This window comes from Hemiscyllium ocellatum, chromosome 13, assembly GCF_020745735.1.
Source record: "Hemiscyllium ocellatum isolate sHemOce1 chromosome 13, sHemOce1.pat.X.cur, whole genome shotgun sequence".
Classification (NCBI taxonomy): domain Eukaryota; kingdom Metazoa; phylum Chordata; class Chondrichthyes; order Orectolobiformes; family Hemiscylliidae; genus Hemiscyllium; species Hemiscyllium ocellatum.
The window spans coordinates 62,331,981-62,356,071 of record NC_083413.1 but is presented as its reverse complement, the minus strand read 5'-3'; the positions used below and the strand labels follow the sequence as shown (position 1 = coordinate 62,356,071).

Sequence of the window (24,091 nt, the reverse complement as noted above, 5' to 3'; positions counted from 1 at the left end):
TGATGGAGTCCCAAAAGCAAAATCTTTCAATCTAAGCAAGGAAGAAGCTGTGCTATTCTTGTATTTTAAGAGCTTTCCACTATTACAATTACACTGCCAGTCAGTCCCCAACATATTCTCACCTTGTTCCTGATGAGTTTGAGAGTTCAGGAAACCTATGTATTGGCAATTAAATCCATACTGCAGTGTTAAATCAGCTTTCAATTGCCTTGTTACATATTTAATTGACATATGCCATTGAACGAAAATGGAGAAACTCTTAAATTACTGTTTAATAATTGGCTAACCATATCAGTAATGAGATCATTAAGAAAAATGTTCAAAGTTTCCAAAAACCTGATTTTGGATTTAGTTGCTTGGAACAACATTGCCAATGACACCAGGGATCAGTCGATTTTGGATATCATAACATGCAATGAGGTAGGTTTAGTAAATGGACTCATTTTGAGATCTCCTAGGGAACAATGACCATAACAGTGGTAAAATTTAGCATACAGTTTGTGAGGGAGAAAATTGGATTGGAAACAATGGTGCTAAACATAAACAAGGGTAATTACACAAGGATGAGTGCTGAATTGGTTGGAGTGGATTGGAAAAGGACAGTTGGCAACAGTGACAGATATTTAAGAATATGGTTCATGACTCACAGTAAAGTTACATCGTGTGAGCGAGAAGAAAACTAGGAAGGGGATAAACTGACCATGTTTATCTAAGGAAGTTGAGGTTGATATCAAATTGAAAGGAAAAACATACAAAAAACTAGTGGTAAAACAGAGGATTGGGCGAGTTTTAAAAGCCAACTAAAAGTTTCCAAACTAAAGAAAAAATAAATTGAGGCCAAACACATAAGTGGTACAAAATGAATAGCAAGTGCATGTTTAAATACGTGAAGGGAAGAGAACAAATGCCCCTTAGAATGAGGCTGGGAAATAAAACAAGGAAATCAGGAAATGTCACAGGAGTTGAATAAGTATTTTGCATTAGGCTTCACAATAGAGGACATTACTCAGTATTTTTAGAATATTGTTAACCAAGGGGCAAGTATGAGTAGAAAATAAATAATAACTATCACTGGGGAAAAAGAATGCTGAAAAACTAATGGGGCTAAAGGCTGATAAGTCCTCTGGACTAGATCGCTGCATCCTAGGATTGTAAAAGGATTAGTTGCAGAGATAGTGGATGCTTTGGTAGTAATCTCCCAAGAATCTTTAGATTTGGGAAAAGACCCAGAGGATTGGAAAACTTTCAAAGTGACATTCACATTCAAAAATGGAGACGGGGTGGGGAAACCTGTGCTTTCATTTCTTGATCACACTTAAAGGTCTGTTCAAAATCCATTACTCAACCAAGCTTTTGGCCAATTTCCCAAGGGGCAAAAATTATTAGTGGGGTGGTATATAGATCATCAAACTGTTATGGTGTTGTTGGATATGGCATTAACAGGAAATCAAAAGTTGACAAGTTAAAAGAACATTTGTAATTATGGTTGACTGTGTAATGATTGGGCAAATCAAATTAGTCACCCTACCATAGAGGAGGAATTCTTAGAGTGTAAACAGGATAATTTTCCAGTCTGATACGTTGAGGAGCCAACTAGAGAACAGGCTATCTTAGGCTGGGTGTTATGCAATGAGAAAGGAATAATTATTACTGTAGTTGTGAGAGACCCCTTGGGGATGTGTGATCAAATGTTGGAATTCTTCATCAAGATGAAGACTGAGGTAATTGATCCTGAGACTAGGATGTTGAATATTAACTAGCAAAGGGCTTTTGCCCAAAGTGTTGATTTTCCTGCTCCTCGGATGCTGCCTAACCTGCTGTGCTTTTCCAGCACCACTCTAATCTTGACTCTAATCTCCAGCATCTGCAGTATCACTTCTGCCAAGGTAAGAAGACTCATGTGAGTAATATGTAGGTTCCCTAAAAGTAACAATAGAATAAATGAGGTGATAAGGGCATAGGAAAAAGACAGTATAGTAATCATAGGTGACTATAATTTTTGTAGATTAGGAAAATCAAATTGATAGAGGTAGTCATGATGAAGAATTTATAGTATATTCAGGACACTTTCCTAGAACAATGTATCCTGAATGCAACCAGGATTAGGCAATCTTGGATCTGGCGGTATGTAATGAGACATGTTTAATAAATGATGTCAAAGTAAGAGTACCCATGGGGAACAGTAATCATAACCTGGTAGAATTTAGCATTCAATTTGAGAGTGATGAACCTGAGTTGGAGACAACTGTGCGAAACTTAAATAAGGAATGAGGGCAGAGTTGGCTGGAGTGGACTGGGGAAATTAGTTTAAAAGCAAAGCTGGTTGATGATCGACGGCAGATACTTGAGAAAGTAGCTCATGGCTTGTAGCAACAATACATCCTGGTGAGGGGGAAGAATTTCATGAAGAGGATAAACGAATAATTGTTAACCAAGGAAATTTTAAGGATCATTTAATTTGAATAAAACACGATATAGTGGGACAGATTAGTAATAAACCAGAGGATTGGCCATGTTTTAAAACACAACAAATGGCCAAAGAAAAAGTCAGAAAAAATAAACTTTGACAACAAATATTTACGTAATCTAAAAACAGCCCCATTAAGTAAAAAGGAAGAGAGAGGCCACAGTGAACATAGGTTGCCTTAGAGAATGAGGCTGGGGAATTAATGCAAACTAAGAAATGGCAAAGGAGTTGAATACATACTTTGCATCAATTCTCATAGTAGACGCACGAATAGCATTGCAAAGGATGGGGGGAAGCAGGGGCGAAATATGAAAATTAATACTAGTGCAACAGTACTAATGGGGCTAAAGCTCAAACAGTTCCCTGGACTTGTTCCATTGCAGGATATTAAAGAAAGTAGCTACAGAGATAGTGGACACATTGGTAAGAATCTTCCAAGAATCAGTAGATGCTGAACAAGTCCTAGAGGATTGGAAAACTGCAAATGTAGCATTATTTATAAAACAAATACAGGTAACCGTTAGCTGAAAATCTGTTACTGGGGAAATGTTTATTATAAAAGGTATGAAAGCAGCACATTTAATAATACATAATATGCTATATTTTGAGTCAGCATGACTTCATGAATTATGTCTGACAAATTTATTAGAATTCTTTTGAGGAGGTTCCACGAAGTGTAGTTGAAGGGATAGCAGTAGATGTAACATATTTGAATTTCCAAAAGGTGTTTCATAAGATACTGCGCACAGGGCTACTTAAGAGACCATTGGGTAGAATAAAAGCATGAACAGAAAGCTGAATAACTAATAGAAGACGGGAAATTAGGATAAGAGGCACATTTTCACGATGGCAGCCTGTGTCTAGGGGAGTGTCACAATTATTTACAAAATATAGGAATGACTTGGATAAAGAAAGTGAATGTACTATTGCCAAGTTTGCAAAGTGGGAAAGCAAGTGATGAAGATAACAAGAGGGATTATAGACCGATTAAGTGAGTGAGCAAAAAAATTGGCAGATGGAAAATAATATGTGAAAAAATTAGATTAGATTCCCTACTGTGTGGACACAAGCCCTTCGACCCGACAAGTCCACACTGAACCTCTGAAGAGTAACCCACCGAGACCCATTTCCATCTCACTAAATGCACCTAACACTATGGGCAATTTAGAATAGCCAGTTCACCTAACCTGCGCATCTTTGGACTGTGGGAGGAAACCGGAGCACCCAGAGGAAACCCACGCAGACACTGGGAGAATGTGCAAACTCCACACAGACAGTCGAACCTGGGTCCCTGGCATTGTAAGGCAGCAGTGCTAACCACTGAGCCACTGTGCCACCCCAAATGATTGATGGGAAGAAACAAAGAATTGAATGGTGAAAGGTTGCAGAAAGGTTCTACACAAATTTGGGGTCATCATAAAAATTTAATAAAAAGTTAGCGTTTAAGTGTAGCAGGTAGTAGGGAAGCCAAATGGAATCTTGATTTTCTTTTTAATGATGGAGTACAAAAATAGGGAAGTCTTGCTAAAACTATGCAAGGCACAGTCAGGCTACGCACAAAATACTGTGAACACTTTTGATCACCTTATGTAAGGAAATATGTATTGGTATTGGAGACAGCCCACAGAAGATTCACCAGGTTGATCCCAGGCATGAAGGATTTTCTTGTGGGGAAGTGCTGAGTACCTGTAGTTGCCTGTACTTCATTGGATCATAAAGAATGAGAGCAACATTATTGAAAGATATCAGATGCTTAAGGGCCCTAACAGGTTATGTGCAGAGGTGTTATAGAGTCATAGAGATATACACCACAGAAACAGACCCTTCAGTCCAACTCATCCATGCCAATCAGATATCCTAAATTAATCTAATCCCATTCGCTAGCACTTGGCCCACATGCCTCTAAGTCTTTTCTATTCATAGACCCATGTAGGTGCCTTTGAAATGTTGTAATTGTACCAGCCTCCACCACTTCCCCGGCAGCTCATTCCTACACTCACCACCCTCTGCATGAAAAAGTTGCCCCGTAGGTCCCTTTTAAATCTTTTCCCTCATTCTAAACCTAGTTCGGGACTACCCCACTCCAGGGAAAAGACCTGTCTATTTACCTAATCCATGTCCCTCATGATTTTATAAGGTCATCCCTCAGCCTCCAACACTCCAGGGAAAACAGCCCCAGCCTATTCAGCTTCTCCCAATAGCTCAAACCCTCCAACCCTGGCAACATCCTTATAAATCTTTTCTGAACCCTTTTCAAGTTTCACAACATCTTTCTGATAGAAAGGAGACCAGAATTGCATGCAACATTCCAAAACTGGCCTAACCAATGTCCTGTACAGTTGCAGCATGACCTCTCAACTCCTATACTCAATGCTCTGACCAATAAAGGAAATCATACCAAACACCACCTTAACAATCATATCTTCCTGCGATTCCACTTTCAAAGAACTATGAACCTATAATCCAAGGTCTGATTGTTCAGCAACACTCCCCAAGACCTTACCATTAGTGCAGCACGTGGCTCAGTGGTTAGCACTGCTGCCTCACAGCACTAGGGTCCCAGGGTCGATTCCAGCTTCTGGGAACTGTCTGTGTGGAGTTTGCACGTTCTCCCAGTGTCTGCGTGGGTTTCCTCTGGGTGCTCCAGTTTCCTCCCATAGTCCAAAGATGTGCAGGTCAGGCGAATTGGCCATGCAATATTGCCCATAGTTAGTCGGTTACTCTTCGGAGGGTCAGCGTGGACTGGTTGGGCCGAAGGGCCTGTTTCCACACTGTAAGGAATCTAAGTGTATAAGTCCTGCCCCGATTTGCCTTTCCAAACTGCAGCACCTCACATTTTATTTAAATTAAATTCCATCTACCATATGTTTTCCCCACATTCTGTATCTTTCATGTCAGTTGCCACAATTGTCTCTGCTTTTGGGTGAGTCAAAGACCAGAGGGAATAACCAGAATAAGGGATTGGGGGGGGGGGAAGAGGGGAAATCAGAATTTAAAACAACTGGGAGAGGAATTTCTTCTGTTAGAATCTGAGGAATTATTTTCCACATAGGGCTGTTGAGGCTGAGTTTTTAAATGTATTCAGGGCTGAGATGGACGGATTTTTAACAAGGTAAGGAAATCAAGCGTTCTGGGGAGAAGGCAGGAAATTGCAGTTCAACAAATGGAACAAAGTAATCTGGCAGCCACGTATGATAGTGTACTCTCTGTGAAGCAGTCACTGACAGAACTCTGCAGCAGTTGATTCTGAGTGGTGTCCTATTCAAATAAATACATGCAATCTTGCTCGCTGTAATACGAGGTCAACACAACTGACAGTTTTATATTGTGCTGTAAAATGCTTCAGAAATATTCAGTGTTCTGTCTTTTGCCAGTACAATATTTAGCTGAGAAGGCTTTGGGTTCAGGGGTCAGGCAGCTTTATGAAGCTCCTGCTGAGTCCAGACTCCGCCAAATGTTGTCACGTAGCTTAGAAATGAAAATACGAAAAGGTACTTTTTTTTTGTTAAGTAAACACAGTGAATTGTGTACTGTTTCTCTTTGGCAAATGTCCATTATAGTCAATGGGGTTGTTTTATAAAAGTGTCATTGTGGGGCACACAGATTTAATTGAGACCAACTGTAAATCGGTTGTGCACGCTTGGTTTTAAAAAAATAACCTCTCTCTTTCAGTTTTCTCTCCTTACCCTCTATTTTATAAAACCACAGTTTGGGGCTTTCCCCGGTAACTCATATGAATGATCAACCTTATTGCGTGTATACTCATGAACCTTCAGCCAAGGTCCTGGATAGCAATCAGAAACAGGAACCCAGGCACCTCCTGTCTAGTTCCCATCTATCCCATGGAATCCAGCTGAAGACTTATCCACCTCCAAAACCAGTAACTTTAAAATCATAGATTCTGCCAGGACCAGGCCCTGGGTGAGGTTCCGCAATTCAGCACAATTTTGGGTGGGATCCCCAAGCTGCTTGCAACAAGATTAATTTAGAAAAGGTTTCCTTGCCTTCTAGATACTGTTCTCCCAGATACAAATTAACTTTTGTTTTAAGAAGGAACCCATTCACCAGGCTTTCTTGAATTAACAAAATGAGCATGTTTGCTAGTTATTACATATAAGAAGAAATGCTACATAAATATATACAGATTTGAAATGTGTTTCATCCAAAAGAGATGAAAACTTTATGAAATGTATATCAGTTTATACCCATGACAAATAGGCTTAATGCTTCAGCCTTTGCAATGTAGGCTTCTAGTAGCACTGATGTTGGCAGTTGAACAGTTGGTTTTCAAGACTGGATTTTTAGACTAATGGGAGTTCCTTTGTCCCAATTCTTCTTTTTGTTAAAACTGGTGCATTAGGCCGGGTGATGCAGAGTAACTTGCGGGATAATTCTTCACCTGTGACCTTCACAGCATGCTAAATGCTTGAATGTATATACATGAGCATTCAGTCCCACTAATCCACTCCAGTAGAGTTGAAAGTGGTTTTTTAACCCCCATCCTTGTGCATTCCTCTGAGAAAAGCAAAGTATATGTTTGTAGTTTGGAACATAATCCGTAGGAAATGACTTGCTGTTGAACAGAAGGTCATCAACCCACTGTCCACTTGTCATGAGACCACAGTTTCCAATAATATACAAGTGTGACTTTCCATTGGTTTCCCATAGGATTTTATGAGTAGCTGAAATTAAATCTTCAATTTTTCTGTAGCAAACCTCCTTTTAAAAACAACATATTTTGGCTTTAAAAGTAAACAAAAATGTCCGTGTATAGTTTGGGGTTCTGACACGTTATTGAAATAATTGACAGGAGGAAATTGTGCTTCCCAACAATTGCTCAGCATTAAAATGTCTCCATTCTGGAGACTACCAGGTCTTTAGTTTGTGTTTTGTCACAGGCAGAGTGTAGCATCATCTTAGAAGGATCAGTTTTTTGCCACAGATCATTAACCGAAATAAATTTGTCTTGCAACAGTCCAATCCAAAGCCATGTGCCCTATTATTTAGTGAAAGTTTAGTATAATCAGGACTTCAAGTTCATTTTAGTAGCTTTGACAAAATGAGATTTCTGATTCCTGGTCACTTTTGCAGTCTGGGGATATCAAGTGAGATCTAAATCCAACTTGTTTGTGATGCACCCAAAGGTAAATATCCTGCTGCCCAGATTCTCTGCAAACCCACACAGTAAGCACTGTTTTCACAGGGGTGGAGTGAGAACTGAGGTAGATGATTAGAGTGGGAGAAAGAAAAATTGAAAAATCAAAATAATGACATCCATAATCTTTTGTGTATGAAAATCCAGATTAATAGGAATCTCTATTTTAAGTTCATTTTACACTAACACTGGTGATGTCTGTGGGAAGGGAGCTAATGAAAATGAATGTTAATCTGTTACAAGGTTTGAAAAGTGAATTTAAGTCTGCTGTATGGTTGTGCAGCACCTTATTATAATTATGGACTTTGTTTTAAAAATATACCATTCATGGGGGCATTTCACATGTGCATACTTGATGACTAAAATTATTTGCCTCCACATTTTTCAAGGCTTATGTTTCCAGATATAGTTGTGGTCAGCTGCATTGTATGATACCATCTGGCCCAATGAAGTAGGAAGAGAGTATTTATGATCATTGCCAGGACATGTGGCTCACATTGTGCTAAACTACAAAACCTCTTATCTGCCATTAATGCAGAGAAGCAATTTTTGGCTGGGGAGGGGTGGGGGTAGAAGAGAAATGAATCACAGCATGATAACCACCACAAGCTGATCTGTGCTCTTGAGCTAATTATATTTTAATGAGCTTCAGCAGTCAGGTTATTCTATCATTGCTCTTGTCTTGCCCTTCCTCCCACCAGCTGCTGAGGTGGCCTCATCCTCTACAAAACAAATTGACTCAATTAATTTTTGAGACCACCGCGTTAAGAGGTTTAACATTATCCAGGTTGAAAAGTTGAATGTGAATGCTGACAACTTGGCCATCAAAGTCTTTTTGGTTTGAATTAAAAAAAAACAATGATTTTTGAATTTTCTTTAAAAATGTAATATTTTAGAAGTTAAGACTGATGAATGGAAAGGACATCCTAATCATGATCAGGAGCAAATAGTGTTAGGCCACCAAGTATGTCCTTACACTCAACAGCACTTGGGTCTGTGTTTTTATTTTAATTTTGAGCATCTAGAATTGGCAGGTAGCAGTCAGTGACAAAAGCAAAGTGTGTTGAGAAGTTGTGTCTAATAAATGTTCACTGAGTTAAGTCATTGATAATAAGTGTTAAGAATGCATGGTAAAGAATAAACTAGTGGTACTGCTAAAAATGTACATTTCAGATAAATATGTATCAACACGTTCATTGCAAGTATCATACGGGACACATGATTTGGGTGTTTCCAAGAATCTTATGGGGAAGAGCAAAACATTACTTTTATGATTCCAGATGGAAGCTCTGAGTAAGATGAAAGCTATCAATAGTCTCGTGAAAATCAGTTCGCTGAAGGTGGCAAAGAATAAGTTGAAGGATGTGATTCATACCTGCTTAAAACAGCCTGTGTACCAGGAAGCATTGTCCAACATTCAGTCACCACTGAACCCGAGTGTTATCCTTTCAGAACTGAAGTAAGTCTGTTCATACTCTATATATAAAATTTAAAAGGAACTGTGTTACTTGAAGTTGTTCCAAATGCATATTGACCTCACTACAATGTCATGAGCTTGTAAACTTGATGCTGACTGAAGGAGGTCCATTAACTCCCACAGATAAACTGGCCAAGAATGCAAAATATACATTTACTTGTGCAGTAGATGATTCTATTTTACTGCTGTTTTATTGCTGTTTGGGCTTTTTCACTATTTAAGGAATTACCTGTCTGGGTCTAAACCATACAAATTAAAAGTTTGCAAATCCTTAAACTCTATTGCTTTCCCTGAACATAACTGGATGAGTATTTGGAGATTTTAATTTCCCCAGCATAATACTGGAATATTTAGGTGTACTGCAGTAAAGATGGGCCTAAAACAGTTGGTTGGGATAGATTAGAGGTTATTTTCATAAATACTAGACATATGGGGGTAAAATGTATCTGTTTGGGCCAAATCTATACAAGCATTTGGAAGTAAGGTTTATCCTTCACTATCTACCTAAAAAAAAACTTCCCTAAAATTAACTTTTGGCATTAGATGATTTGAAATTATAGCATTATACTTTTGGTACTGATTTGTTTTTTGCTTGATTTTCATAGTATAGACAAATGCAGGTATATGGACTCCAAAATGAAGCCTCTCTGGATATTGTACAACAATAAAATGTTGGGAGGAGAGCCAGTGGGAATTATCTTTAAAAATGGTGATGGTAAGTTGTCTGATTTCTATATCTAAGTGTAATTCTGCTAAGTGTCAACCTTTCAGCATGTTGGTGCAGTGTTTATATGTAATAATAATCAGTTATTTAACAAATTGTCCTTTCACTGGGAGAGTAGTGCCTTGTAACACCTTGTGGAGAATATTCAGCATCTTAATGAAGTGAATGTAAAATGTTAGTGCCTGTACTACTGCCTGCACCCAGCACCTTCAGGTTCAAGTTTAAGCTGCGATATTTTTCCTAACTGCTGAATTTTCAAGAATGGCCAAAGGCAGCTCACCTCATATTGGGGTGAGGGGCTTTGAGTTGGGGAACAGTGTGAAGGAGGAATTCCTTCATTTCTAGGGGTGGCTAGAGCAAGAAATAAGCAGTAGCTTGGTGGGGTTGTGAGTAGTAACAGTCTGATTGGGGTCCATTAATGACCAGCAGTGGATGTAGCTTTTCTGAGGGGCATTTGTGTATTTCCTGGCCTGCCTTTTAAAGATTTCTCCATAAGTTTGTAAATGGCATTTTTTTAACATCACCTTCAGGAGTCCCTTTTAAAGATCACTGGCTAGGTTGCGGTCAGTTCTGATGTTCCATTGCTGGGTGTCCATCTTTTTCAGCAGGGGCAGCACAGTGGCTCAGTGGTTAGCACTGCTGTCTCACAGCACCAGGGACCAGGGTTCTATTCCAGCCTCTGGCGACTCTCTGTGGAGTTTGCACATTCTCCCCATGTCTGTGTGGGTTTCCTCCGGGTGCTCCAGCTTCCTCCCTCCTGAAGATTTGACGGGTTCTCACCGTTATTGAAGACTACTTACCAAAAAAATGACATTTTTGAATAACATTTACTTGGACTGGGAATGCAGGAGAGAAGGTCCAGCAATCCATTATATATTGGATCTTTCCAGAAATTGGGCTTAATCCAGTACAGTAGTTGGAGGGTTGATAGTACTTGAGGCCTTGTCTAGGTTACATACAATTTTATTAATTTGGTATAGATATGATTTATGACTGAGTGTGTGCATCTGTGTGTTGAGTTTCTTTCTCATTTTTCATTCTCTGTGCTCATTGATGATACATTCACAAACTGCTCATGTTTGTTTGCTTCTGTTAAAAGAATCTTAGGCTGCTAAGTCTGTCAAAAATTAGGTATATTTACTTGTGTGAGTAGTATAAATTGTGTATACTGTCTGTAACCTGTTGCTTTATATCATCTCAGGAACTGATCAGTTTGTTACCGTACTTCTGAAAAATGTTTACAGCTTTATGACTTCTGTTACACAGCTAATTGTTTGCATTGTTGAACGGGAATGGAAGAGGCATACTTAGGCGGTACAGCTGGATGCAATAGAAGCCATTTGGCTTTGTTTTAATATTGAAAGATTAACATTTCTTCAAAAGCAGACTTTTTGAAAGAAGGAAGCAAAACCCTTTGGACTGATTTTGTTAATGAAATGCAGCAGTGACCTCTCCTGGCCAGAAACAGAATTTTCATTACACTTGCCCAACACTTGTTCCAATATGAAGAGTGAGTTGGCCTTTGGGTCGTCCATTCAACAAAATAAAGTCCATCCTATTCACGCAGGAGGAGACTGCTAGCAGAGCAGAGCGGCAGATGTCACAAAATAATGGAGAAGCCAATGAAATTTTGATTGCAACTATATGATGAATCCATTATTGAACCCTCCCCCTCCCACCCACCCACCCACCCCAAACCACCAATAGTTTAGAAGGCAATGCAATTTATCAAGTGTGAACTATTCTTTGTTAGTCCCACTCTCTTGGCCTTTTCCCCATATCCTTGCATTTCTTTCCTCTTTCGTATATACTGTTCATCTCTGATTCTGTTTCCACGATATCAGTATATCCCCATTCTGAATCACTTCACATATTTTTTCCATAAAGTTTCTCACTACTTTAGGTTCTTAGGGCAATCACCATATCTCTATGTGCTCTGATTATTAACCTTGCAGCCAGTGGAAATGATCTCTTTTAAAGTACTCTTTCTAAAGTCTTCATGATTTTAAATTCCTTTCAAAATAAATCTTCTTTAACTTTTTCTCTGCTTGCAAAACAACTCCAGTTTTTCCACTTTATCCAAGTAATATCTAATCCCTGGAACAATTCTAGTTAGTCTCTAAGTACCCTGTCCAAAGCCTTCAATTGCTTCCTACAGTGTGATGCCTAGAATTGGACACATTTCTCCAGTCAACACACATTTGTGCTTTATATAGGTTTAGCACAATTCCTGGATTTTGTACTCTCCGCCTCTATTTATAAAGCTTAAGATGCTGTATACTTTATGAACTGCTTTGTTTATGCACCCTACCACATTCAAAGAATTATGTATAACCACTTCTACATCCTTACTGCCTCTTTCAAAGTAGTACAATTTGAGTTGTCTCATGTCTCCTCACCAAAATCAACGTGAATAGTTTTATTTGATGGAAGAAATCTGTATTTTGACAAAGGTCTTGCACTCAATATATTGCAGTATATTACCAAATGACTAACTGAACAATTATACATGAAGTATAATTATGATGGCCTACACTCCTTGTCACAGCCTATTAACACTAAAGGTTTTCATGATAAGTTAGATCGATCAAAGAGAGATGAGTGAATTGAACAGCACGCAGTGAGTGAAATCATATTAATTTAGGCTGGATTTGATGTTTTGTTTTTGACCAAAGTTACAGAATAACTATTAGGTTAAGATTTATTGTACACGAGGCCAATTGTTTCAGACTGGGTATTGTCCAAAATCACTTTCTGAATCCTGCCTATTCACCATTTTAAAACTAAATATTGTACATACATTTCATATGCTATTAATTTATTGATCATATTCCTGGTTTCATGTTGGGATTGCTGGCAATAGCTACAGCCCTTCTATCATTCAAATCTGTTATGACATGATGATACTTGCTTCTCAGTAGCATATTGTCATAATTAAAATCCATTTGTGCATGTGTTGGGATACCTGCATAAAGGTTATTTTCAAAATCTGAAAAGACACCAGACCCGTTGTTAAATACTTGAGCGACACAATGAAAAGGCGACACTAGCAAGAAGAGACCACTTAAATACTTCCTACTATTTAAAGGACTCTCTCATGATTTTTTGCTGGATGTGACCACAGTTCCAATTTGTTCTTTTGACAGGTGAGCATTTATGAATCGAAAGTTCCAATATATAGGCCACTCTAAGTAAGAGTTTCTTTAACAAAGTTTCCACTGGAAGAACATTGTGCTTTTAAAGACAGAGAAAAAAAATCAGTGTATTTTTTTCTCTTACCAAGTTCAGGATAGGTTTATTCCTAATGAAATGCACCAATTTTATTGTATTTAATAGATATAATGTGCCTCACCTCTTTCAGAAGTCACAAGAATATGCAAAGGGAATACAGTTAAGTTTTTTTTTTAAACATTATTTAGATTAGTTACAGACAAAAGGCAAGTGACAAATCAAACTTAGCACAAGTCAAATAAGTGTTATAGAATAGGATTAACACAGGGAGACAGTGTTTTGAGTGATAATTGCTCATTCTCTTCCATATGTTAGTAATAAAGCAAAGTGAATGCTGGAATAAAGAACCAGACCTGGAGAATACAATGGTGCAGAGATTCTGCTCAGGCTTCACAATGCGCTGGTTGGACCACACTTGGAGTACATTTCTGACTACTGTGCCACATGAAAGATATGCATATGTTGGAAAGGCTACAAAGAAAAGCAATAAGACTGATCCCAGTTGTAAAGGGCATGAACTATGAGAAAATACTTGAGAAATTTGAGCTTTACAGTCTAGAGGAAAAGTGGTTAAGGGAGGAGGGGAACTCGTCCAGATTACTTCAAAGTGTGCCAGTGAAGTAGGAGCGGAAGACATAAATAAAAACTTGTGAAATATGATTTTAAACTTATCGGGAAATACTTTGCTCAGACACAGTACAACTTTGTAATCTGCTCCAAGTACATGAGCTTGTACCTCATGCTATTTACAAAATAAATGTATCCTTTCTCTGCGCCTTGTTCTCCTTTCACTTTCATCTGTCTCATCTTCCATATGTGTCATCTCACATTCACTCCTCCTAACCTGGTTTAACCTTCCCATTTCTCCCAGTCTTCATAACTGAAAGATTTGTTGCTGGAAAAGCGCAGCAGGCCAGGCCCTTTGATACTGCCTGGCCTGCTGCACTTTTCCAGCAACACTTTTTCGGCTCTGGTCTCCAGCATCTGCGGTCCTCACTTTCTCTTAGTTCATATCTGCAGTACTGATGAGTCACATTTGACTTGTGATATTAACTGTTTCTCTCTCCATAGGTGCTGTCAGAACTGTTGAACATTTTCAGCATTTTGTTTTGGTTTAGGCTTTACTCTGCCTTGCTTCTCCAATTCCTCACTCTCGACTTGACGGTTGCTTTCTACCCTCTCCTCCCTTACTGCACTACAATACTGACTCTTTTGTTCCTCATGTCCTTACACTCCATTGCTCTTCCATACATCCCACTATTTCTGATGCCCAGTCCATTCCCCCATTCATTCTCCATGTCCAATCACCCAGTATCCTCAAGGCACAGAACTCCTGAACCTTTTAAACAAGTCTTTAAAATACTCACGTTCATCCAGATGTTCAAAATGAGGCCATTTGTCAACTGTATCAATGGAAGTAGGCTGAATAGATGGCTAGGTGTCTGTTTTGCCAGGTGGTCTTATTGTGAATGTTAAGCAGACTTCTAAGGTTGACTGACAGACTTGAACCAGTAGCGGGTTGTTCTTATAGTTTCAAATGAACTGTTAGCTTTGTTTTGACAGTTTTATGGTCTTGTAAAGGTTCAACCTCTTCTGAAATGTTTTTTCAATTTCTCTGTTTATTGGACAATAGTTAGTGGTGTTAAGATTATTAAAGTCTTCATCAATGGGATTTTTGCTGGCTATGTCTGACAATGATATGGGATTGTTTTTCAAAGACTATGCCTGATTCTTTTGTTTTCTTTTTAATTCTTATGAATTTCAAAGACTTATGAATGATGTTAAATGTCTCATTGTTTCTGCCTTTAGTGGATATTTGAAGAATGCCTCTGAGGTTTAATTGGTGGTAATCCATTAATTCAGTGTGTAAGTCAAACCATAAAGTTTCTGACATACATTCATATCTGAGTTTCCACTCTGGAGAATGCAAAACAAGTTTAGCCACTAAAGGAGGATTGTAATACATCTGAACCTTTGCACAGTGTTTTTCAATTTTAATGGGGCTCAGAACTTGAGAGATAAGAGGCTATGATCAATCACTACATTGAAAATGTACTTAAAATCATCATAAACCATTTAAATCATGACAGGCAAAGTTTACAAAATTGTTTATATTTACCAGTCAAAAGGTTCCTGACTCCATTGAAGGCTTAGATTACTTAGTGTGGAAACAGGCCCTTCGGCCCAACAAGTCCACACCGATCCGCCAAAGCGCAACCCACCATACCCCTACATCTACCCCTTTACCTAACACTATGGGCAATTTAGCATGGTCAATTCACCATCTTTGGACTGTGGGAGGAAACCGGAGCACCCGGAGGAAACCCACACAGACACGGGGAGAATGTGCAAACTCCACACAGTCAGTCGCCTGAGTCGGGAATTGAACCCGGGTCTCTAGCGCTGTGAGGCAGCAGTGCTAACCACTGTGCCACCATGCCGCCCCTAGTTAGCTTACAAACTGCTTTACCTGGCAAGGTTCCCACACCTTGAGGAACCCACCCATCTCTACAATAAGAAAAAATGACTGGGAAATTTGAATTTACAGCAGGTTTAATAGTGAACCCAATGTCAGATCATATTTCAGGACATGTTAAAATGGCATTTGGTGACATTTGGAAAAGATGTTTAGCATTGGCAAGTTCACTTCCTTGATCTTAATTCCCACCATAAATTTTACAGGAAGTTGATTTGTATTGGTTTAAAAATGTTATGTATGGTGGGCTCAATTACTAATGATAATTGGGGTTGCACCAGAGACAATTGGATGACCTTGGAGTCTTTTGGTAACTGTAGGACTAAATTTGATTGTGGAGAGAGATTGGGCAAGTTTATGTAAGGATTTGAAAACTTGAGAATTTTCAAATCAATACATTCACCAATTAAACTCATTGAATAAATCGTCTCTCTCAAACACTGACCAAAACCTTAATTTTGAATTGCAGATATCCTATGTGCAACGCATAGGTGACCACTGATATTAATAAATTATACATTAAGATATCCTTTGCTTTACCTATAAACCTACATTGAGTACATTAGCATGCAATAACAATAATTGTCGTAAGCAGTAATTGCAAATGGAACAATGGTTAGTTAGTTACATAAGCACTTCTGTAGAAACAAAAATGTGGAAAATAAACAGTTTCCAGATTTTGTGGGGAAAGATTTGCATACTGTTATACTTTTGAAAAGTGTAGGGTGTTCCTGTAAAGAGCCAAAATTATAAGTTTGTATGTCACTTTGTCAATCTTGCTGCAGAACTTGATAGAGAATACTTCAGCAATTTCTGTTTATGATTGTTTATTTTCCATCTCCTGTGAATACAAGCCAAGATTTTTAGAATGTATTCAAAACAGTTTAATGATTTAATTTGGAGCTGTTGTCAGAAGATGTCACCCTCTTAGCAATTTATTAATCTTGAGTTTCTTCAACTTGTGGTTGAAAGTGTATTACAAGAGGCGAAGAAGATTTCCTATACAGAACGACAGTACAAACTGAAAGTTGCAGACAAGTGTACATTGTAGTATGCATAAAGTGGGTCATGTGGCTCGATGGGCCAGTAGCAGAAATTAAATCATAATATATAACTACACGATAGATTCAAGATCCTCAAGTCAACTAATATTGAAGATGATTCAACCAAAGTGAGATTTCTTCCAATTTTGAGCCAAGCCACAAGTGGTGAAGCAAATTATTTTAAATTACCATGTAATTCTGGTGATATGTTTACATTGCAAAACAACTACAGGAACATGTTCGTGCTCGGGACTTGCCCAATTTTATATTAATGGGTAGATTCCAAATAGTAAGTCAAGCAGAGGGGCATGTGCAAGCTTGCAATTCATAGTTTCTGACTACTTTCTGCAAGTCGTGCTACTCCCTCCATAACTTTGTACAGACCACTAGTCAGGAATTCAATTCTTACCTAGTCCAGCATGCTAATCACTCAGCCCATCAAGAGCCAAAGAACATATTAATGTCCCATTTCCACCAGAGGCAGCAAATATATTTCCACCTAATTTTAACTTGCGTTGTCGTTTTTAGCTGCAACAATAAACCAGATGCAGTAAAAGAGTGTAGGATGCAAATGACTTCTGTCAGTGCACTAAGGTTCTCTCTGTCTCTCCTATGTTTAGAACTGTGGTACTTCTACTGAACAAGCTCATGAATTCTCTTGTTAGATTATGTGGGTATTGCTTGTTAATTGGGTTCTGAACCAACATCACTGGAATACAGTCCCACCATCCTTTTAGCAAAAAATAATTTAATTTTCTCAATAAGAACATCCTCACGCTTTTGACATCTTGTGTGGACAGTATTGGAGAGGTGATAACCTTGGACCTCAGACAGTTTGTCCGCAGCTTCTGGATTTGACCACTACTTTAAAAACATGGTCAGTGAAAGTGTCTGCTATCGGTTGAAGAGAGGAATAGCCATTAGGCTAACTGATAACCTATCACATCTTCTTTGCCACTCCAGTCCCAACACCAAAACCCACTCCAAAATGAAAAACTGGACTTTTAAGAAATCCTGTCTGCTGACTGAACCAGTGTTTCTGATTCAGCTTGGAAGACTTGCTGTGGATATTGAGAAACTTCTTTCCTTTCACCTGGTGGAAAGACTTGTCTTCCTGTAAAGTCATGTTTTCTGCCCAGAAATCGGAATTTTGATTGAAATTACATGACAGGAGGACTGACTTATTGCAAATGGTTCAAACCACTCCCTAGATACCAGCCCTCGAGCAACAGAGAAAAGAACATTTTAAACCAGCAGCTGACAGAGGGAGAGAAATAGGAAGGGAGAGGCACAAGAAGGGGTGAAATCTGCCATGTTGTGTTAACATTGGCCTGCACAGAAGTGCTCCAAAACAGCAGCTATTGAAGATTTACACAATCAAACTCCACTGGACACTGCCACAGTAAACAAAACAGAGCGCGCGATTGCTTTCACTTATTGGGAATAGAAAAGTTTAAAAAAGGCAAAAATTGTTGGGATTGTAGTGTGGCAGATATTTGTTAGAACAGTATTTATAACTGTTGATATTGCAGTTGTATTGATTGGGCTGTGTTGGCCGTGGGATTGGGCAAAATATAACTCCATAATGAAGGATACTATAACCATATCGAGGAAGCTATTGGGTCATGAAAATCATTTAAAACCAGCGTTGTATTTGAATTTCAAGCCTTATGGTGCTGAGTAGCCATAAAACATACCCAGTGAGTGACTGCCACAGGTTGATACTCGAGCAATATCCAGTGTGGCCAAACAGTTGAAGAAACTTCATAAGCAACCTGAAGGACACACCAGCACTGCCAAGAATAATCCTTCCCTTTCTCTGCACGCTACTCCAATCTGCATGTCAATTAGAGTGGGTGATCTAAAAAAAAGGTGGCTAATCTGCAAATCAACCTACATTTATAATAAAACAAACTGCAGATGCTGAAAGTCTGGGGGGAAAAAAACAAATTGCTGGAGAAACTCAGGAGGTCAGGCAGCATCTGTGAAGAGAATGCAGAGTTAACCTTTTGAGTCCAGTGACCCTTCTTCAATCTACCTACTTGTCATTTTTCTTAATAATGTAAGGTTTCTGTCATATTTTAACATTTCCTTCTCATTCCCTTCACCCAGTTTGAGTGATGAATAGTTATATAGTTTTAATTAGATTTACTACTTCTCCGCTGATTTGAGAATTCAGTTTTAGTCATAAAAGTACGATACCTTTTGAAAAAATTGAAGTTCTGAAATGCATGCTTCTTTATTTTTATTAAATTTTGTTGTCGTCCGTTAGACTTCAGAAGTTTCAATCACAATGTGTCTGATACTCATCACGTAACATAAAATACAAAAATTACATTCATGTCTTTTTTTTTAAGTGAGCAATAAGAGAACATCGCACCAATGATTTACTCTGGCATAATGGATTCATTATTGTCTAATATATGCAGGGGTTTTGCTCTCCAACAAAATTATTAATGGAGCCTGTTGAGAGACAAAAATGGGAGGCTGTAGTGCACATGAGGAAGCTTGTTTATGAATGAAACAACTTGCACTTCATTAAAATGATGTACCACAAAAACAAATAGAAGCTAAAACAAATCTGCACCTCATTGTGACCTGCTCTTAAGTGTAATAGTCTCATACAATTACATAACATGCAGAGATTTGCACATAACTCTGAAATAACCCCTCACATCTATACTGCTTTCTTTCATTCAGATTTGCGACAAGACATGTTGGCTCTGCAGATTCTACACTTGATGGACATGCTGTGGAAGGAGGCAGGCTTAGACCTCAGGTAGGCCTCCCACAGTTCACTTCCTTCAAATGCCTTTCAACCGGCTTAACTTTACAAACTAGACTGTGGCAATGTGTGGATGAACGTTTCCAGTTATTCCATCTGAAAATTTGAAGCACATTTAAAGGAAAACAGTGAGCGGAAAAAGGAGACAGATTAGGCCTTAAGGCACTGTTAGCTCAGAGTGCATATGGGTTCATTATGTGGGAGCCTAGCCTTAACTTTGATGTGTTCACTGAGTTGGAGCATGCTTTTTCCTGAAGAAGATTTTAACGCAAGTATACTGTAATGCATATTTGAAGAATTTAATCCTTCCACACAACAAAGCAATCCTGAGTATTTTGTCAATCCAACTTACTCTTTGGTGGTCAGATAGCCTAATGGTTGTTCTGTTACTTTTTGATAGTTGGATGATTACCCATTACATGAGAGAGAGTGTGCTTCAAGTTAACTTTTTTTGTTGTCAATATGCAATCAGAAAGATTTTTTTTAAGACATGAAGGAAAATTGTGCTTATTTCATTTAAGAAACAAGTTCAGATACAACAAATGTCAGTAATACAATGTCTGGGCACAACATATAACTGCAAAGGGAAATCAGTAAATAATTTTAAAACACAGTTAAAGGAAGGAAAAGACATTTTATTGCCAAAAATTGCTTGTAGTTCTGTCAGTTTTTTTCTTACAAAATCTACAAAAATTCAGCAGTTTGTTGATAAAAAGACCAGGATGAGATGGACTGCACCCTGAGGACATGTCCTCAATTTGACTCCTGTCAAACTGCCTTTCTGACCAGGATGTTTTTTCCCTTTACGTTGACCCTGTTGAACTCTAGGGTTGCAAATCCTTTCATCACAGCTTGCTTTCAGAGGGGAAGTAGTTGGAGGTGTGCCCAGTGGAGCTGTAAGTAGGGTAGTTTGAAATGCCATGGAAAGGTGCCAACTGGCCCTCTGAACTCCATGCGCACTTGGCGTGCGGTTGTAACGCTGCGATAAGATGGGGAGTGATTCCCTGTTTCATCATAGTGAACATTTTCATTTAATTGATCTAAAATGTTTTTTTATTCCCCACACCCTCATCCCTTTTCCTCAATAAAATGTTCTTATTTCTGAACCATGATATGTTACAAATTCTTTATTCATTATCTTTGATAATTATTATTCAGACCACTCTTTTAGTCTGACAATGGTCCTGTTGTAATAGAGAATCCCAAGAAAATGCATTACCTGTTCCTAAACTAGTAGGATGTGGAAGGGAAAAGACAAAGATAAAATCAATCTCCAGTTCTGCTAGTTTCTCTTTTTTTCTATCCACTATGCACGTTTTCATATTGTCCAATTTGTAGTAAATAATACAATCTTTCTACTAGGGTCTAGTGGTATTACTGCTAAATTATTAATTCAGAGTTCCTGATGAAAGGCTTATGCCTGAAACTTCGATTCTCCTGCTCATTGGATGCTGCCTGACCTGCTGTGCTTTTCTAACACCACTCTTTTTGACTAAAGTCTTGAGGACTAGGGTTCAAATCCTGCACATGATGGAATTTGAATTGGGAAAAAAAATATTTTTAAGAGTGTAGTGATGATCACGAGACTGTTGCCAGGTGTCATAAAAACCCATCTAGTTTGCTCATGCCCTGTAGGAAAGGAAATCTGCTGCACTTGCATGGTGTAGCCTATATGTGACTCCACACACACAATAATGTAATGGTCTCTTAACTGACCTGTGGGCAATAGATGCTCGTCTAGGGTGTAGGTTTGCTCGCTGAGCTGTAGGAAACATCATCAGTGGCGACCTCCAAGTGAAGTGAAGCTTTTGTCTCTTGCTTTCTATTTATATGTTTGTCCTGGATGGGGTTCCCCATACAAATAGAAAGCAGGAGGCAACAGCTTCACTTCACCTGGAGATCGCCACTGGTGATGTTACCTGGCTAGGTAATGAAACCTACACCCTAAACCTCAACCTGAGCTATAAACCTTCACAAACCTTGCAGATGCTAGTCTAGCCAGTGACTCCCATAACCTGTGAATGAATTTTAAAAAAAGGCTTTTAAGTTGCAACTTTTTTTTAAAAGTATGTACTATGAGACATTTAACACCAAAAATAGATGTGTTAATTAAAGTTAAGTTTGACACTCTAACTCACAACATACTGCTGTTGGTCAGTTCTACATATAAGGCACTAGTAATTGTTTCATTTTTGCATTACCTTGCCAAAAAACTGGCAGCTGAACATCTATCAATTCTTTGGGTTTCAATTAAGTTTGACATATTTTGCTCCGAACTTTGAGAAGCCAGAAAATGCTCCTAACATGCCAAAAAATCCAGGAAAATATAATTAGATAATCTTCTCTGAAACTGGAACCTGCAGACTTCGTTGGTACAGCTACATTTTCTCAGATTCAGCCTTGGCTGTTGTTTCTATTCTGGATGAGCGTATAGACAAAATGCAGCGCCATCTGTTGTTGTTTTGAACCGATTGCAACTGTAGAAAGGTGCCAAATTTCTGAATCTGGCAGGATTCCTGATAGGAAGAACTAGACTTTTCTTTTCCTCGCTTGATGGATTTTCCATTAGAATTGTTGCCACAGCAGTCAGGAAGCAACCTAAGAGTAGAAAAGGACTCGATAATGCAAAGCGTGTGCTTAATACCACAAACACACAGAGTACTGTTTCATCATATTGCTTTGCTTACAAAAATATCTCCGTTTCAATTGAGCTGACTCCTTCCAACTGCATAGCAAAATCCAAATGCTTTATTTTGCCAGGGGCGTCTAACGATGATAATCAGTGAAAATATGCACTTCATTTCCAAGCTGCTCATCATCCTGACTTGGACATACATTTTCACTGGGTCAGTAACCAGGAATGTCATATCCAACAACCTCATGAGTGCATACACCATGTGGACCATTAGGTCAAGTAGACACATCACCATCAACATGCCACATTGCAAACACAACTAACCTATTAGTCGCGCCTTAACAGCAAAGCTTGCATCCTTTTGTATATTTTGTACTAATATACTGCATAGACCAATCTCTTGTGAGCAAAGCTGTTTAAGTAGATTCCTTAATGAATGCCATGCTTTTCACTGATACTAGCAGGCTAGGAAGGTCCCAAGTTCATTCCGAGCAGAATTCAAGAAAGGAATAAAATGAGGGGAGAAGTAAGACTAAATGTTCCTGTAAATGTAATAATTTTCTGTGTGGAATTCTTTAGGAACTGATCATTTCAACAGTGGGGAATAAAAGCAAAATTGGCATAATTAAAACCTTAGCTTATTAACAACTGCAGCTGGGTTTTGCATTATGTTGTTAATTTAGCAAATCATTATCAAACAAAATTTGCTACCAACCATGAAGGAGTTATTAAGAGTAGGTGTCCTGAATCTTGGCCAAAGAGTTAAGTCTTAAGGATCATCTTAATAGAGAGGTTTAGGGAGAGGATTCCAGAGCTTGGGTCTGAGATATTTGAAAGCATGGCCGTAAAGGGAATTGAATCCAGAGATGTGCAGAGAGACAGGGTTTGAAGAGTTTGGAGATCTCCGAGGAGCATACGGCTTGATAAGGTTAATAAAATCGGGACGCACAAACTCATGGAGGATTGCCTTTCCACCTCACATTCTGCCTTCAAAACACTTCTCTTAAAAACTACATCTTTGGCAAATTTTTTTGTCTATCTGACCTAATTTCTTCTTAAGCGGCCCGGTGTCGTGCTTTGGTTTATAATATCCCTGTGAAGCACCTTGGGATATTTCATTATTTCAGAGGCACTATATAAATTGTTATTGTTGATTCACTGGAGATAAATGCAGAACAGAAAGCATGAGAATTAAACCAACAACTGCCTTATTACTACTTGTATGTAGCAGCAAATCTCCCTCCACCATTTCCACTGTCTGACTTTACCTGGTTGAAAATGGTTATACTCCATCGTGTAATACAGTCAAACTGAAGCACTGCAAGTCAGGCATCATCAGTTTTAACATTACTGCATTATTGCTGCAATGTACTCAAGTTGCTTCCTCCTTAGTCTTAATGTAAAATTTGTTACTGTTTCTTTTACAGAATTGTGCCTTACGGCTGCCTTGCAACGGGAGATAAATCTGGTGTAATTCAGGTGGTCTCTGCTGCAGAAACTATAGCCAATATCCAGCTAACTAACAGTAATGTTGCTGCTACTGCTGCCTTCAACAAAGATGCTTTGCTGAACTGGCTCAAGGAAAAGAATTCTGCGTGAGTTTTTGTTTTCATTTGGCCTTCAGACATATTCGAAAGAACTATTGAGAAACTTCTATGAAGTTTTATCTTTTTCCTTCTATAATACAGAGTTATTCCCTCCTCTCCCTGCCACATCCCACTGGGAAGGTTCATTTAGGTAATATAACCAGGAATAGGCCATTTGGCCCCTTGAGCTGTTCTGCCATTCATTAAGATAATGGCTGATTTATTGTGACTCTCATTCCCAACTGCCCCACGTAACTCTTCACTCCCTTTGTCGATCAAAAATCTGTTTAACTCAACATTGAATATATTCAGTCACCACTGTCTGGGGAAAGAGAATTCTACAGATTAATTATTTTCTGAGCGATGAGATTACTACTCTTCCCTGTACCAATTCTTTACGAGGATTGCTTTTCGAGGTGCCCTGTGGAATTGATATTTCGGCCCCTCTCTTGGAAGTCCTGCCTTGGTGTTTGCAGTCTCTGTGCTAAGAGAATTCCCACTGTAGTAGGCAT

The 24,091-nt window shown here is 38.6% G+C and overlaps 1 protein-coding gene across 2 annotated transcripts in view; it reads left to right on the top strand.

Annotated features, from left to right (window-relative positions):
* Positions 1-24,091, top strand: part of pik3cb (phosphatidylinositol-4,5-bisphosphate 3-kinase, catalytic subunit beta) — a 187,530-nt gene that overhangs the window by 142,209 nt on the left and 21,230 nt on the right. For both annotated transcript variants that reach the window (XM_060834867.1, XM_060834868.1), the window contains exons 16-19: positions 8,903-9,081; positions 9,705-9,814; positions 19,274-19,352; positions 23,421-23,588. In XM_060834867.1, the coding sequence (XP_060690850.1) occupies positions 8,903-9,081; positions 9,705-9,814; positions 19,274-19,352; positions 23,421-23,588 (536 nt within the window). The remainder of the gene's footprint in view (positions 1-8,902; positions 9,082-9,704; positions 9,815-19,273; positions 19,353-23,420; positions 23,589-24,091) is intronic.